Genomic DNA, 15118 nt, shown 5'->3' with positions numbered 1-15118 from the left:
GTTTGCATTTTAACTGCAAGTATTGTGGTTAATGCAGACATGAATCCTTGTAAAAAGGTTTCAGTTTTGTTGCCAGAAAAAAGGGGAAAACCCCTATTATTACATGCAGATTTGTTGAAGTGGTTTTACGGGACTTTGTATTCAGATATATGCACTCTGATGCAATAGTCTCCTGCCGTTATGAGTGACCTTTTATGTTGTACACCAAGTGCTCACAAAGAGCACGAGTGATTTGTATTTTTTCATGGATTGACGTTTACAATTCTCTTCCGCATAAACGTTGAAATCACCTGAACGTACACAATAAAGAGCAGGCAAAATCAAGCTAATCATATATATAGTAGATCAGTGCCTTAACCCATTACTGCTGTGATCCTTTGTACGAATATGGTCAGGCGGTTAGCAATGACTGCACGAAATTTTCATTCAATTTAGAAAACAAATCCTGGTTTGAAATGAAAAAATATAATTTATACTGCTTTGCGGTGAATTTTTCTCTGTGAAGAGCATGTTGGGAAGTGCAGCTTGGATATAATGAAGAGTTCTCACAAGTAGTTATGTGATATCGCCTTCCGCAGAGTCCGTCGTCCCATTTTATACCACACTGCAAATTATTACTTCATCTCATGATATGACACCAGTATCACTGATGGAATAAAATTAGGAATAAATAACACATTCTAAACGGAACCAGCAGATTCAATAAATTGTGCAGTACACAAAGAAAGAAAAATAGGTATGCCAACTTTTGGTTCACAAACTATTATCCTATTGTGCAATATAAAAGTTCACTCATTCACGCAATGTGTGTGTGGTGATTAAATAGGTTATCATGGCATGGAACACAGCGTGAACTGAGCAGGGAAATCAACTGGATATGTGCGCTGTAAAGTATGAGCTATTCTGAAAGCAAATACCATTTGTAAATACACTTCTATGAAATACACATTTCAATAATTATCAAATGGACATAAAAAGCTTCAACTGTCAAGAATTGACATACAATTTACATAAAATACTCTATTGTCCTATTTTTTCCTTACAAAGAGATACTGTCTCTCATTTGGTTCTGACCTCCCTATGCAATGCTCTATATAAGGCTTTTTAAAATATTAAATGTTGAAGTTGATAACATTCCCCTCCAACATTGAAGATGAACTATATTTCAACATTCATAAATTAATTAATAAATCGTATTCACTCATTTATGCCTCGGATAAAAAACATTTCCTTTCATCACTTTAAGGTTTTCAGTTAATTTTATGGGTGCCTATTAATCATTAGTACAGAATCCAACAAGGTAACAAGGGCGGATATGCTAATTACAACACCATTAGCTCACTTCCCAGAGACATTAACTCACATCATTATAGTTTTGCAAAAAAATCCATGTATTTTGGAATAACTCCCTGCACAACCCAGTGCATGTGCCCAGATTTATAAGGCCCATCCAAGCTCCATGCACATTGAAACCTAATTAGTGCCACTGGCCCCCTTTAATTAAGGGATATAAATACTCTTTTTGAATGTATAGTGTCCACTACAATTCCAGAAAGGCTATTTATTTGCATACTTTATTGCAAATTATGATCGTATATGTAATCTTTGTCTCAACTGCAAAGAATGAATGTCCTGATCATAATTTCTCTCTTACAATATAATTTCTCAATGACATGTGAGAAATTATCTGCGGTATGGGTTGTCAATGGGTTGCAGGCATTGGAGCCCTTGATCTCTAATGTTGTCACATATGTAGGGATAGTCGTGCTGTCGTGGAGGAATGCTTAGCACACTGGACTTGCAATCTAGAGGTTGTCGATTTGGTCTTGTGACACCGGTAGTTGAAATGCTGAACAACTTTCTTAACCCCCCTTTCCCCCCCGCCTCTGTCCACCCAGCAGTATAAGTGTTTACATGACAGTTTATCGATTGGCATGTCTTCTATGGTGGGGTAAAGTATGCGTGTTCACACCTCTTCCAAGATGCTTGGAAGAGTAGGCAAAAACCCTTACCTCTACCTACAGTGAGGGAAAAAAGTATTTGATCCCCTGCTGATTTTGTACGTTTGCCCACTGACAAAGAAATCATCAGTCTATAATTTTAATGGTAGGTTTATTTTAACAGTGAGAGACAGAATAACAACAACAAAATCCAGAAAAACGCATGTCAAAAATGTTATGAATTGATTTGCATTTTAGTGAGGGAAATAAGTATTTGACCCCCTCTCAATCAAAAATATTTCTGGCTCCCAGGTGTCTTTTAAACGGGAAACGAGCTGAGATTAGGAGCACACTCTTAAAGGGAGTGCTCCTAATCTCAGCTTGTTACCTGTATAAAAGACACCTGTCCACAGAAGCAATCAATCAATCAGATTCCAAACTCTCCACCATGGTCAAGACCAAAGAGCTCTCCAAGTATGTCAGGGACAAGATTGTAGACCTACACAAGGCTGGAATGGGCTACAAGACCATTGCCAAGCAGCTTGGTGAGAAGGTGATAACAGTTGGTGCGATTATTCGCAAATGGAAGCAATACAAAAGGACTGTCAATCTCCCTCGGCCTGGGGCTCCATGCAAGATCTCACCTCGTGAAGTTGCAATGATCATGAGAACGGTGAGGAATCAGCCCAGAACTACACGGGAGGATATTGTCAATGATGTCAAGGCAGCTGGGATCATAGTCACCAAGAAAACAATTGGTAACACACTACGCCATGAAGGACTGAAATCCTGCAGTGCCCGCAAGGTCTCCCTGCTGAAGAAAGCACATATACATGCCCGTATGTTATTTGCCAATGAACATCTGAATGATTCAGAGGACAACTGGGTGAAAGTGTTGTGGTCAGATGAGACCAAAATGGAGCTTTTTGGCATCAACTCAACTCGCCGTGTTTGGAGGAGGAGGAATGCTGCCTATGACCCCAATAACACCATCCCCACCGTCAAACATGGAGATGGAAACATTATGCTTTGGGGGTGTTTTTCTGCTAAGAGGACAGGACAACTTCACCGCAAAGGGACGATGGACGGGGCCATGTACCGTCAAATCTTGGGTGAGAACCTCCTTTCCTCAGCCAGGGCATTGAAAATGGGTCGTGGATGGGTATTCCAGCATGGCAATGACCCAAAACACACGGCCAAGGCAACAAAGGAGTGGTTCAAGAAGAAGCACATTAAAGTCCTGGAGTGGCTTAGCCAGTCTCCAGACCTTAATCCCATAGAAAATCTTTGGAGGGAGCTGAAGGTTCGAGTTGCCAAACGTCAGCCTCGAAACCTTAATGACTTGGAGAAGATCTGCAAAGAGGAGTGGGACAAAATCCCTCCTGAGATGTGTGCAAACCTGGTGGCCAACTACAAGAAACGTCTGACCTCTGTGATTGCCAACAAGGGTTTTGCCACCAAGTACTAAGTCATGTTTGCAGAGGGGTCAAATACTTATTTCCCTCATTAAAATGCAAATCAATTTATAACATTTTTGACATGCGTTTTTCTGCATTTTGTTGTTGTTATTCTGTCTCTCACTGTTCAAATAAACCTACCATTAAAATTATAGACTAATCATTTATTTGTCAGTGGGCAAACGTACAAAATCAGCAGGGGATCAAATACTTTTTTCCCTCACTGTATGTAGGTAGATATATTTAGTTTTTCTTGTCAAACAGTAGAACTTATGATCCCGTGAGTAAAACATAACATGCTCTCTGCAAATAATGGTAATTTTTGACATTTTAATATATTAAGAAACAAAGTTGAGTTATTGCATGCATGGCCGTATCAGCTCATGTCCTGATCACTTTTAAAAACTGAACTGTAGCACAGAGCCACAGCCCCACTTAGAATAAGCTGCTTTTATGGCCAAAGGGAAATTCGCAAAAACCCACACACCAAACATGGACATCTTGTCATTATGCTGTCTTCATAATGGTGCTGCTTATGCACCATTTACAAAGAGTAAGAGTGGTGGCACTGCCATAAAACTGATGTTTAACAGTTTGTGTTCGACTGGCTTAATCAAATTAAAGTATTGAAGTGTTTTTGTTGTCGTTGTTGTTCATGCATTTGCGGGACACTAAGCAGCTGTTATCCACCAGGGCCAATCTTTTGACGCTGTTATCACAAAATCTGAAAATCAAATAGAGCGAAAGGCGGTCTGGCGACGCAGTGTTTGTGGAGGAGGGGCTGCTGCCCCTCGGTTTTTGTTACGTTTCCAGTGTGCAGGTTCTTTTTCCTCTTTTCTTGGCATGTGTTGTGTTGCGAAACGTTTAGCTGTAGATTAAACTAAACTCTGACATTAAACATGTTAGCTTTGTGGGACATGCAACAGGATTTTCACTGAGAATTTTGAAGGCAGTCTTCAGGTTTTAGAAAGGATAAATATCCGATTAGTTGGATTCACACTCTCTATTAACAGTGCTCTGATTGTTTTACACTCTATCATGAAAATGTAATTTGTTCCCAAGGGGCTCGCACTGGGTTATAAATAAAGCACATATAAGAACATACATATTAATCTCAGGTATGGCTTATTATTGAATTAATGATCATTGTCGTGTTAAACTAATGCTCGCTCTCTTTCATAATAGTTCACTATCTTTTCATTCACTTCACATATGTAGTGACTCAGTCGGAGACAGGGTTCCCAAGGCACCTTCTTCATTCTACACGTCGGGGAACTACAAGCGCCCCACGTGCTTACACGCTAGTCACACATCCGCCTCTTTCGACGGTCCTATCTGACTAGAACAGTTGGCAGCCTGTCTAGCAAGCGGCGTCTAAGATGGTCGAGACGGCGGCGACGAACAGTGACACAACGAGGGGATCCACTTCCAGCAACAGCCCCGAGCCCCCGTCCCAGACCCCCTCTTATCCTCCTGGCGTGGCCTGGCCCCTCCCTTGCCACGCCGCCTTTTCTAGAACCTACTAGCAAGTTATCGGGCTTCCAGATCGACCCCTTCCTGGGCCTCCCCTTCGATCCCCTTTTGCTAACGTGTGTACTGCCCCCTGCTGCCAGTACCACTTCCCTGTCAGCAGCCCGTGTTATTACATTACACATACAATGGCTTTCAAATGACATTCCATTTGGCTTGCATTAAGAGGTATTTATAAATGTGTGCGTATGTATAATTGCATGCAATTTTTGCTTCATGCCATATAGCATTGTGATATATAACGACTTATTGTTGGTAGCTTAGCTGATTGGAGAATATATAGAGTTTATTGATAACATTGAGGTAATTTATATTTTAGTTTTTTATTGGTTCCCTATATAGTATTCATTATATAGTGTAGTGTATACCCAGTTACTGTGAATAGCTCAGATGTGTAGGCTTTGACTTCAACATAGCCATTTCTGTGACCAGTCACAAGCTAATCACTCAGTTATTTCAATGCTAAATTCTCCTAGTTATTTCAATGCTAAATTCTCCTGTTTGATTTGTACTAGGTGCCTCTGTGAATGTGTATGCTCTGACTTTAACATAGCTATTTCTGTGACCAGTCACAAGCTAATCACTCAGCTATTTCAATGCTAAATTCTATTCTAATTCCTTTGTCAAGGGGTGCCTCTGTGGATGTGTATGCTTTAACTTTAACATAGCCATTTCTGTGACCAGTCACAAGCTAATCACTCAGCTATTTCAATGCTAAATTCTATGCTAATTCCTTTGTCAAGGCGCTTAGTTTCTTCTCACACAGCCTAAAGGTCGCGATCTGAGCGTGGCTTTGTTCGCTCCAGCGCTGTCCTCCAGACAGTCTCGTCCCTTCACCTGATGAAGGCCGCTTGTGTTGTGGCCGAAACGTCGTGAGAATTTTATTGTGTTATTTTATTTTATCAATTTATTATTTTATTCTCATTCTACGTGACTTTACCGAAAGAACCAAAGAAGATGCATCCTTGCAGTCACGAAAGCTTTAAATCGAAAAATAACTTAAAATACACGCGTGCATTATGTCATTTTAAATGTGTATGTATGCATATATGCCACACATTTTAGAGAGACCTATATTTAATATCAAGACATTTCACAAGACTTTAGCAGAAAAAAATATCGGACGTACATGTAGGATATTTTTGTTGTAAAAGTGTTTATTTGTTTCATGATGATTCTTTTTTTATTTGGGAGTAAAGTTTGAACCAGTCAACAGTATTTTATACCTGACGTTGCACTCAATCTTTACTGCTGTAGGCCTCGGTTACTCTTGGTAAAAGCTCTCGAATTTTACCGCTCGTAGCTTATGTTTGCTTCTGTGTTCTTTCAGTAACTCTTCCCCTTTCACCTTAATGGATTTTTTTCCATACAGACTGATGACTCATTGCAACATTTATACGAACACCAATGTCATACTCAATTTAATACCAACAACCTTCTCTGCACACTTATCTTCTCACTAATACTGCTATCGTCACCATGTTCTCAATTCTTGTACTCAGATCTCAAACTCTGCACACTTTGGATCCATATTTTCCACAGCTGTGCTGTATGGGTGTGCTTGTCATTGTAAAAGTTTGCCACAGAAAAGTAACAGGAACTCATACTTGGAGTAATAACAAAAAAAGTTACTAAACAATTATTCTGATTAATGTATTTGCATTCAGTATATCCAAGAACATATGACTTATCAGAGGTGTAATTTTTTAATTAAAATATGTTTTCGTTAATTTGAAACATTTCATGACAATTAGCTGAGCTTCAGAATGTTATTGCAATAATCACAGTTTTTTACTTGTTAATATTTTTTTCACAATTTCATTATAATTTTAATGTACAGTATGCATTCATAGTTGATTTTTGGGTCAGATCTCGTAAGTAAAATGCGTGTCGTTAAACCCTCATCCACCTGACACAGCCAAGTTGCCACGTGAACAAACGGAACAATGTACTAGTGCGTCGGCACGCCGGTACGTTGGAGATAAACCTCACAATTGTTCAATGTTGTGGAGGGTGGACAACACGCATTATACTTATGCAATCTGACTCAAAAATCTACTTAGAATCGTAATATTGGTTTGCGAAAGACATTTGCTCTGAACGTGCAGTGTGATTAAAAAATATGTTTTAAATAACTTACAGCTGCACAATGTGTTTAACTGCATGTGAAAACATAACCACAAATTTAATTGATAACCAACCGATCAGAAATCCAATGTAACTGTTTTGATGCAATCTGATTTGCTTTTGTAGCCATGTTATACACTTAACTCCCAAACCAGCAGATAGATCGGATGGATCGAGGATACTGCAAATTCTGAATCTGACCTGCTCCGATTACTACAGCCCTAGTAACGGACAATGCCCAAGATGTTACCTGGTCTATGTTTTTCCTTTGAAGGCTACAGTTTCTTTGACAAATGCGTTGAGTTTATCATTATAACATGGGTCATTGTGTCAACATCATTAGAATAGCATTACCACTGGTCAAAGCTGATAGACCTTTTTTTCCCCTCTGTTTCTGTTGGCAGGTATACGTCTATAACAACGACCTTTATTTAAAACCGGACTTGCAGTCAGCACCCATCCAGATCACCTCCACTGGGAAGGTGGGCTCGGTCTACAATGGGATTTCCGACTGGCTGTATGAAGGTATGACATCACCATATGTATGTTGAACTTCTTTTGCACCTCCACTAATCGGAGGTATGATGCGTGGTTACATCTTGGTCCCTCTATCTTGTCTTACATTATAACGCGAGTCTCACTGCAGTGTCACTATGGTGGCGAGATGTTAACTATGTCTCCTGGTATAAAGATCATGGGCTCGATCCCGACCCTGACGCTTGTTGTTTTATTGGCCTTTTATAATAGGGTATAAGTTACAGCTGGTATCCTTCTCCAGTCCCCTCTCCTCCAGCCCTGCACACGGACAGTGCAATCTGTCAGCCGAGTGAAGGCTGAATGGTTGTACAGGGCAGGCAAAAGTGGTATGTTTGAGTTACTCATTCATCAGGATCCCAAGGTATCGTTTTCCCACATAAGGTGATGCGAAACACGGTTGCTGAGTGTGTGCTATATATATACATGCATGAATTGTATTTATAACTTGATGTTTCGTGTAAGATACCTATTTCCTGGATGAATTGGTGTGTAAAGAAGTATAGAAAGGTGTTCATTTTTTAAAGGTGACTTTGCCATCATTTGAGCAAGTCCCATTGAAATGAATTGACTGAGACTTCACTCACATGTAATCCACACGATCTGGTAAAGTTATGGACAAGCACGCACGTCATTGCTCGCCAATACCTGTAATTTCAGCAATACAAATGTGCTTTATTTGTTAATGACGTGAGTGAGTTCTCAATACAGACAGAAAGTTGATCATGAAGCATCACACTGTACCAGATTTCCTTTATAAAACATTCGAAATAAAGCCTTTCTTGTCAGCGTTTGTTCAGCATTGCATTTCAGAGATGTCTGATACCTGCCTCAGCAAATCTGTGGAAAAGGATTGCGCTGAGCAAGTATCTGACGATGAAGGCCATTATCTTTTGCTCAGCACCTCATTATTATGACGCAGGTAGAAAGTGTACACGGCAGCGAAGCGTGGTTGCTCAGCGAATAACAAAGAAGGGAATTGTACTGCATTGGTTAAAAAAAAAACTGTACGACAAGATCCCCAAATGTATCATTCATTCGTGTTCTTACCCACGAACATCAAGTAGATTTATGTGGTGACAGGTTTGGATGTTTAGTGTGGTGCGCATTGAAGTGAGACTGTCCGCAAAATAAAAAAAACATCACGCTGTTGTACTGTACATAAGTTTCCGATGACTGGGGGTGCCTAAAATCTCTACATTCGTTTGTAATGTCCCTTCTTTTTGAAAGAAAAACAAGGTGTTCATCGTCTTCACGTTCCTGCTGCCGAAGAATCCAACTGTTTGCTCTCTTCTTTTTTGTTTCTCTCTCACTGCAAAATTTGCCAATCATCCTCCGATCCCTGCTGCCACGTACCTTTGCATCGAGGTCTCCTAAATGATGGGAAACAAAAGAGGGGTTTGGCTTCAAGAGTTGGCAGACAAACATTATAGCACTTGCACACCTGCACGGTCGAGGTAATTCAAGTATAAGCCCCCAAAACAGGCGATAATAATGTCTAACAAGGGCAAAAGTGTGTATGAGGGCCGTTTGTATACAGTACATAAGTCAGACTCGTTGAGGCTCTTTTGGATAAAGGAAAACAAAATTATAAATGTATTACAGTGCTTTAACAAAATAATATTTACTCTGTGGTGCTTTAAAATAAAAATAAAAAAATTATTGCGTGGGCATGCACATGTGTGCGTATTTTTGCATCAGCCCTGTGAGACCAATTCAGCCAGGCATGGTGCAGGCCACACCAACAGCGCTTGCTCCTACGGTCCGTAAGGCCACATGGGGGGATAGATACTGCGTTTGTTCTCGCAGTTGTACTTTATGGCTCTCCTGAGTTTTTTGGGGGGTTTGTACCGAGTGTGCTACGGCATGATGTCCGACGTTTCGAGCACGTGGGAAAAAAAGTTAGACACCATGCCGAACAACACGCACTAACACTAACGCAGATCAGAGAGCCGCATGGGTGCTGTTTGTGTTTGTCCAGAGGAAGTGCTACACTCGTCCGTGGCTCACTGGTGCTCTCCGGATGGAAGCCGTCTTGCCTTCGCTTCTATAAACGACTCAAATGTCCCGCTCGCTGAAATCCCACAATACACCGGGGCTGTTTACCCCACCAGCAGGAAATACCCTTACCCCAAGGTGAGTCTCTTGCGAGTTACCAGATGTTGGCATCCACAACAAACCATGGCTGTTTGCCTTAATTTGCTGATAATACATGTCTGATGGCCCCAATTAAGTGCAATACTTTAATGTGATTCAAGATGTAGTGAGCACCTATAATCTATCTGAATTCACATTCAAGAAAATGTCACACTGAAGTTGATTTTTTTCCAAGATGCACAACCATTGAGTAAAGTGAAGGCTAATAGTACCCGGAATGCTATTGTAATGACATGATGACACCTGCTGGCTGGGAAAAGGAAGCACGGGTACGAGCACGGTTAAAACAACATCCAATCAGAAAGGGAGAGGTATCTGGGGCAAAGGTAATAGGCGGGGTTGGCCGAGATGCTCCGGGAACCTGCTCGAAGGTTCCACGATAGGGCGTGGCCGGAGGCGGGGCCTAGCCATGCCTGGAGAGATATAAACGGGGGCGGACCAGGGCTCGTGGTTCGTGGGTGGATTCTTGGGTCCGGACTGCGTCGCTGCTCGCTGTCATCTCTCTCCGTCGTCCGGCCACGTGGAAGATCTCCTGCGGGGTTTCCATCGCCATCCTCGTCACGCCGCCAGGCAGCGGCGTAGCCGAGTGAGGGCGGTGGGACCACGCCGAGTGATCGGCCGCGTGTGTAGCCAGTAGAGACGTTCATATCTAAGCGGTGTACCCAGAGTGAGAACAATAAAGGTTGGCCTGTGTTGTGCCCGTGTGAGAAATAAAAGAAGAAGTACCCTCTACATGACGTGTCACGGAAGTCGCTCATTACACTATTACTGAATTGACAATTTCACTTTTGATTTAAAGCTTTCGTGACTGCAGGGATTCATATTCTTGGTTCTTTCGGTAAAGTCACGTGACATTTACCGAAAGAACCAAGAATATTAACATTTCACGTGTAGGTTTTAGAAATGTATACATTATTAATTGGAAGCTCTCTGTGCCACATAAATGCCAAATACTTTAATTAATTTAAAAAGTTCAGCGATGCACTGAGACAGCATTCAAATGAAAGGATCATCAAGTTCAGTCAACATTACACTGGGGGAAATCTAGTAATAATTGTCACATTCAAACAGCTTGAGGCTATATACTAAAACTAAAATGTTATAAGAAAACTAGACCATTTAATTATTCTATTTCAGAGATTATGGTGTTAATACTAGTGCGTTCACAGTACATTAGGCAATTATAGGGCAAGATTTCCCACCATTTATTTGCCTCACACTCCACGTGGTATGGATGCCATCCCTCGAGGGGACTGCACAGTGAGTGCATTGCTACGCAAATCCAATCGCCCCTAGCACTTAAATTTCTCACAGCGCCTCTCCCATTTGGCAGACCGCTGATGCAGAACCGTACTGACAAGTCCAGATTCTTAATGTCCGCGCACGTCACCTTCAGAATACAGGCGTGGTCTCTTTCCCATTCCTTGCGTGAGCTGGTAATGCTTATGAGGGGCTAGATTAATTAAAGTGCTGTAAAAATGATCACAGTCTTTTGCCAATTAAAATATGTGTTACTGTCTATGAGTCTGGATTTTGTATTTTGAACAAGAAATGGAAAAACTATTTTTTTACAGTTTTAATTTATCTGTATTGATGGGCATGGAACTTTCTAGATGACCTTTTTATTCTCTGGGCATAATTGGAGAAGAGTTATCAATTCGCTAAACATTGGCGAATGTAAATATAACGTTAACTTGTAATGATGGAAAGCGGAACCTAGCTGGTGAGTACCATCTGGAAAATAATTTCCCATGTAACCCAGCATCTGCAATTAGAATGTAGTAGCTCAGCTTTCTCTCACAGCCATAATACTGTGCCTGTAATGGAGCGATTGTCTTGCTCGAGTGGGAATCAGAGTACAAGCGGAAAGCCGTTTTACTGGTCGGGTACTCTGTTTCATCGAACGGCAAGGCTGAACTCATGCCCTGCATGTCAATGATATCCTGGTCATGTTGGGGGCATGGAGGTACACTGTGGGATACGTATCCAAGAGTCTGCGTTTGTACAAAAACCTATGATATCTCGGCGTGCACACGCACACACTGACACACACAGGCATAGGTTGGAATGTGCATGTCATTGTGTGCATATCTACGTGTGAACGTATGAGTGTGTGCCTGTCTTTGTGTGGTTGTTTTATGTGTGTGTGAACTCGGCAACCCGAATCCGATTCTCGCTCACAGCAGACATCAGTGCTGTATATCTGAACTTGTCCTAGGTGTTCCCTAGATGGACTCAGCCTTAAATGAGCACCTGGTGCAGTGTGCAAACATGACCACTGGGGAGGCATGGTGCTGACCCACCCAGCCCTTCGTGTGCTGTGTCGACCTTCATAGGTGCTCGCAAATAACAGTTGCCCCAACAATCTGTAAAAGATATATGGGGGATCTTTGTCTTTTTTGTTAACCAATGAATCTGTGCGTGTCAGGGTGTGCGCACTGTATGTGTGTGTGTGTGTATCAGTGTGTGCATCTGTGCACACCAACCTATGTGCGTGTTTCGTGTCAGGGTTTAGTGCAAACGGGGCCTCGTACGCATTAATCAAGCAGCCCCTGGGAAAAAGGGGCTCAGCATCGATGTGATGTACCCTGGCAAACGGGATGCATATAAGTACAAACATGCAGTGCACCTGCCTAACCTGCGTGTGTGTATGAAGCATGTACAACCTACACAAAGCTAATGCACGTATGCACTCAAATAAATGCACGCGAATTGACTCGTGCACACAGACTGCAAGTAAGGGATAATGTGTTCAAATAGCAGAGAGGAAATATTGTACATTTACACTGCTGCCAGCAATCAGAGAGGTATTCACAGTGAATCATTCTGTCTCCCCACCAGCATACATCGGGGACCTGCCAAATTTAGTAATCCAACCTGCACTCTGAAGCTGAGTAGCTTTTTCAATTAAAGAATATTTAACATGTAATATGTTTAACATGTTTTCATTAGTACATTCAATCAATTCATTGCTTAGCCACGTTGCCTTTCCTCGAATATATTGGACTGGAGGAAAGGCACACGAACGCCAGTGAATGTTCTCTGCATATTATCTGGCATTCCGGTGTTAGTATGAGCTGTAGCTATATACGATTATTAAAACTGCATTCCCATGGTCACCGTGCAAGATAAAGAGCTCTATCAGCAAAGTCTTTTGTTGGCCTAATGGACCAGTCAATCAAGGGTGACACCTACGCTCTTTGTAAGGAAATGGCTTACACTTAGTATTTTAATTAAAATATTGCAAATGGTGAATGAATATGTAATAATAACAGTGCACACACTTTTTTTATGTAGGCCAGAAACTGAGTATGGGGAAATAATAAACATCGGTTTACTTTATGATAGTTGGTTAGTTGGAGGCCTTTAGCGTCCATATACTAAATGCCTCTGTTGATATGTAAACTTTGACTTTAACACAGCTATTTCTGTCACAAGCTAATCCCTCGGCTATTTCAATGCTAAATTCTCCTGCTCTGATATGTAAACTCCTTTGTCAAGGCTCTCCACGCTTCTCACCGAGCTTAAAATACGCTATGGTTTACTTTATAATAGTTGGTAATTGGAGGCCTTTAGCGTCCATATACTAAATGCCTCTGTGGATATGTAAACTTTGACTTGAACACAGCTATTTCTGTCACAAGCTAATCCCTCAGTTTTTTCAATGCTAAATTCTCCTGCTTTGATATGTGAACTCCTTTTTCAAGGCTCGCCACGCCTCTCACCGAGCTTAAAAGACGCTGCGAATCTTAACAGCGTTAATTGAAGCTCTGTCGTCCCGACAGTTCTGTTCTTTCACCTGAAGAAGGCTACTTGTGTTGTGGCCGAAACGTCGTGAGAATTTTATTGTCTTGTTTTATTTTATTATTTTATTCTCTTTCTACGTGACCTTACCGAAAGAACCAAAGAAGATGTCCTGACAGTATTTTGATATAGAATCAATGTCTCAAAAAACCGATCCCGAATATTTGTATTGTTTGGAGTGGGTATGTGCACAGATGAAAAATATCAATCGAGCTTACTGAATTTTGACAACAGTGTATATATAAACACAAAAACACATATGTGTGCAGTGGCGTAGTGTTAATGGCACTGCACTACAATCCTGGTAACCTGGTGATTTTTCTGGCTGCGGTAGCATCAGTGGTAATGTGGATCTGGCCTGGACTGCAGCCATCACCACGCTCTAAAGGTCTGCTCAGACTCAAATGAGGATATAGTGGTGTGTGTGAACATTGGAACTGGGGAAGCTATAAATGCCACTCCGCTGTCCGCCATCATGGCCTTAACGAGTGCGCTTTCCCAAAACAATCCAATTGGTTTCAGGAGGGGTTTTGTATATACACACCAGAAATGGCTTGTAAAGTTACGCGTCGCTCATATGATTAAACAAACACTTTTATTCATGAACGTTCAGTACGTAACACACATTCCGTCAATGGTGTGCACACTTAGGCAGGGCAGAACAACCCAAGAGTGAGACTATTTTTGGCCGATCTGAACTCACCCAGCCCTGCCACAACAGAGCTCTTTCCTCCTGAGACGCTCAAACAAAGGTGAGATCACAGATGCTGCACCCTTCGGCATTCCACACTTTCCACCTCACACCCACCGGAGTTCGCATTCCCAAGTGAACACAGGTCACATTGTAGTCTTCCACAGGTTTTTACTGTGAGGCTGACACATTATGCAGTTCTGGATTATATAATCTGGTTCTTTAAAATGGAGGCATTTTCCCAATTCATTAATTTTCTGTCCATGTTAAGTTGGTGTCTTGTGTAGTGGACACCACAGATGAACAACGAATAATCTTGTGGAATGGACACCACAGATGAACAACGAATAATGTGGAATTCTAGTCATAAATGCTGAACGCGAGCTATTAACACATTGGGCGATTGAAATTTTCTTGTGCTGCTTCTTTTAAGGTGGCCATTATCAAGCACTGGTGAGACAACCCCAGACCAATCAGTTTCAAGGACAATACATAAATTATCAAAGTGATATGTAGTGTGCTTTTTTCTCCCAAACTTGTGTCACTGCGCAATTGTGACGCCTTGTAATTGGTTTCTATTTAGTGTTTGAACATGGTAACACCTTATATTTATGCCACATGTTACAGCCATTTTTTTGCATTTTATAACGTGTAATTATAATTTACAATTGTTTGGCTTTGTCATTGACATGTTCCTGTCCGGTCAACTCACGTTCCTCTTTCGACAGGGAATTTTACATCCCCATGGTGGCCTGGGTAATGAACAGCATGCTGGCCGTTAATTGGCTCAGCCGGGCTCAGAACTTCTCCATCCTCACCTTCTGCAATGCCTCGTCTGGAGTGTGCTCAGAGGTGTGACTTGCTTGACACTGCTTGGC

The 15118-nt window shown here is 41.5% G+C and overlaps 1 protein-coding gene across 5 annotated transcripts in view; it reads left to right on the top strand.

Annotated features, from left to right (window-relative positions):
• Positions 1 to 15118, top strand: part of LOC116938710 (inactive dipeptidyl peptidase 10-like) — a 113806-nt gene that overhangs the window by 72163 nt on the left and 26525 nt on the right. For all 5 annotated transcript variants that reach the window (XM_032946219.2, XM_032946221.2, XM_032946223.2 and 2 more), the window contains 4 exons: positions 7459 to 7579; positions 9570 to 9724; positions 14201 to 14301; positions 14969 to 15092. In XM_032946219.2, the coding sequence (XP_032802110.1) occupies positions 7459 to 7579; positions 9570 to 9724; positions 14201 to 14301; positions 14969 to 15092 (501 nt within the window). The remainder of the gene's footprint in view (positions 1 to 7458; positions 7580 to 9569; positions 9725 to 14200; positions 14302 to 14968; positions 15093 to 15118) is intronic.

Source organism: Petromyzon marinus, chromosome 4 (genome assembly GCF_048934315.1).
Source record: "Petromyzon marinus isolate PM22_M1 ecotype Great Lakes invasive population chromosome 4, UKy_Petmar_22M1.pri1.0, whole genome shotgun sequence".
In the NCBI taxonomy this organism is placed as follows: domain Eukaryota; kingdom Metazoa; phylum Chordata; class Hyperoartia; order Petromyzontiformes; family Petromyzontidae; genus Petromyzon; species Petromyzon marinus.
Note: the sequence above shows the minus strand (reverse complement) of the source record. Positions and strands in the feature narration are given on the sequence as shown.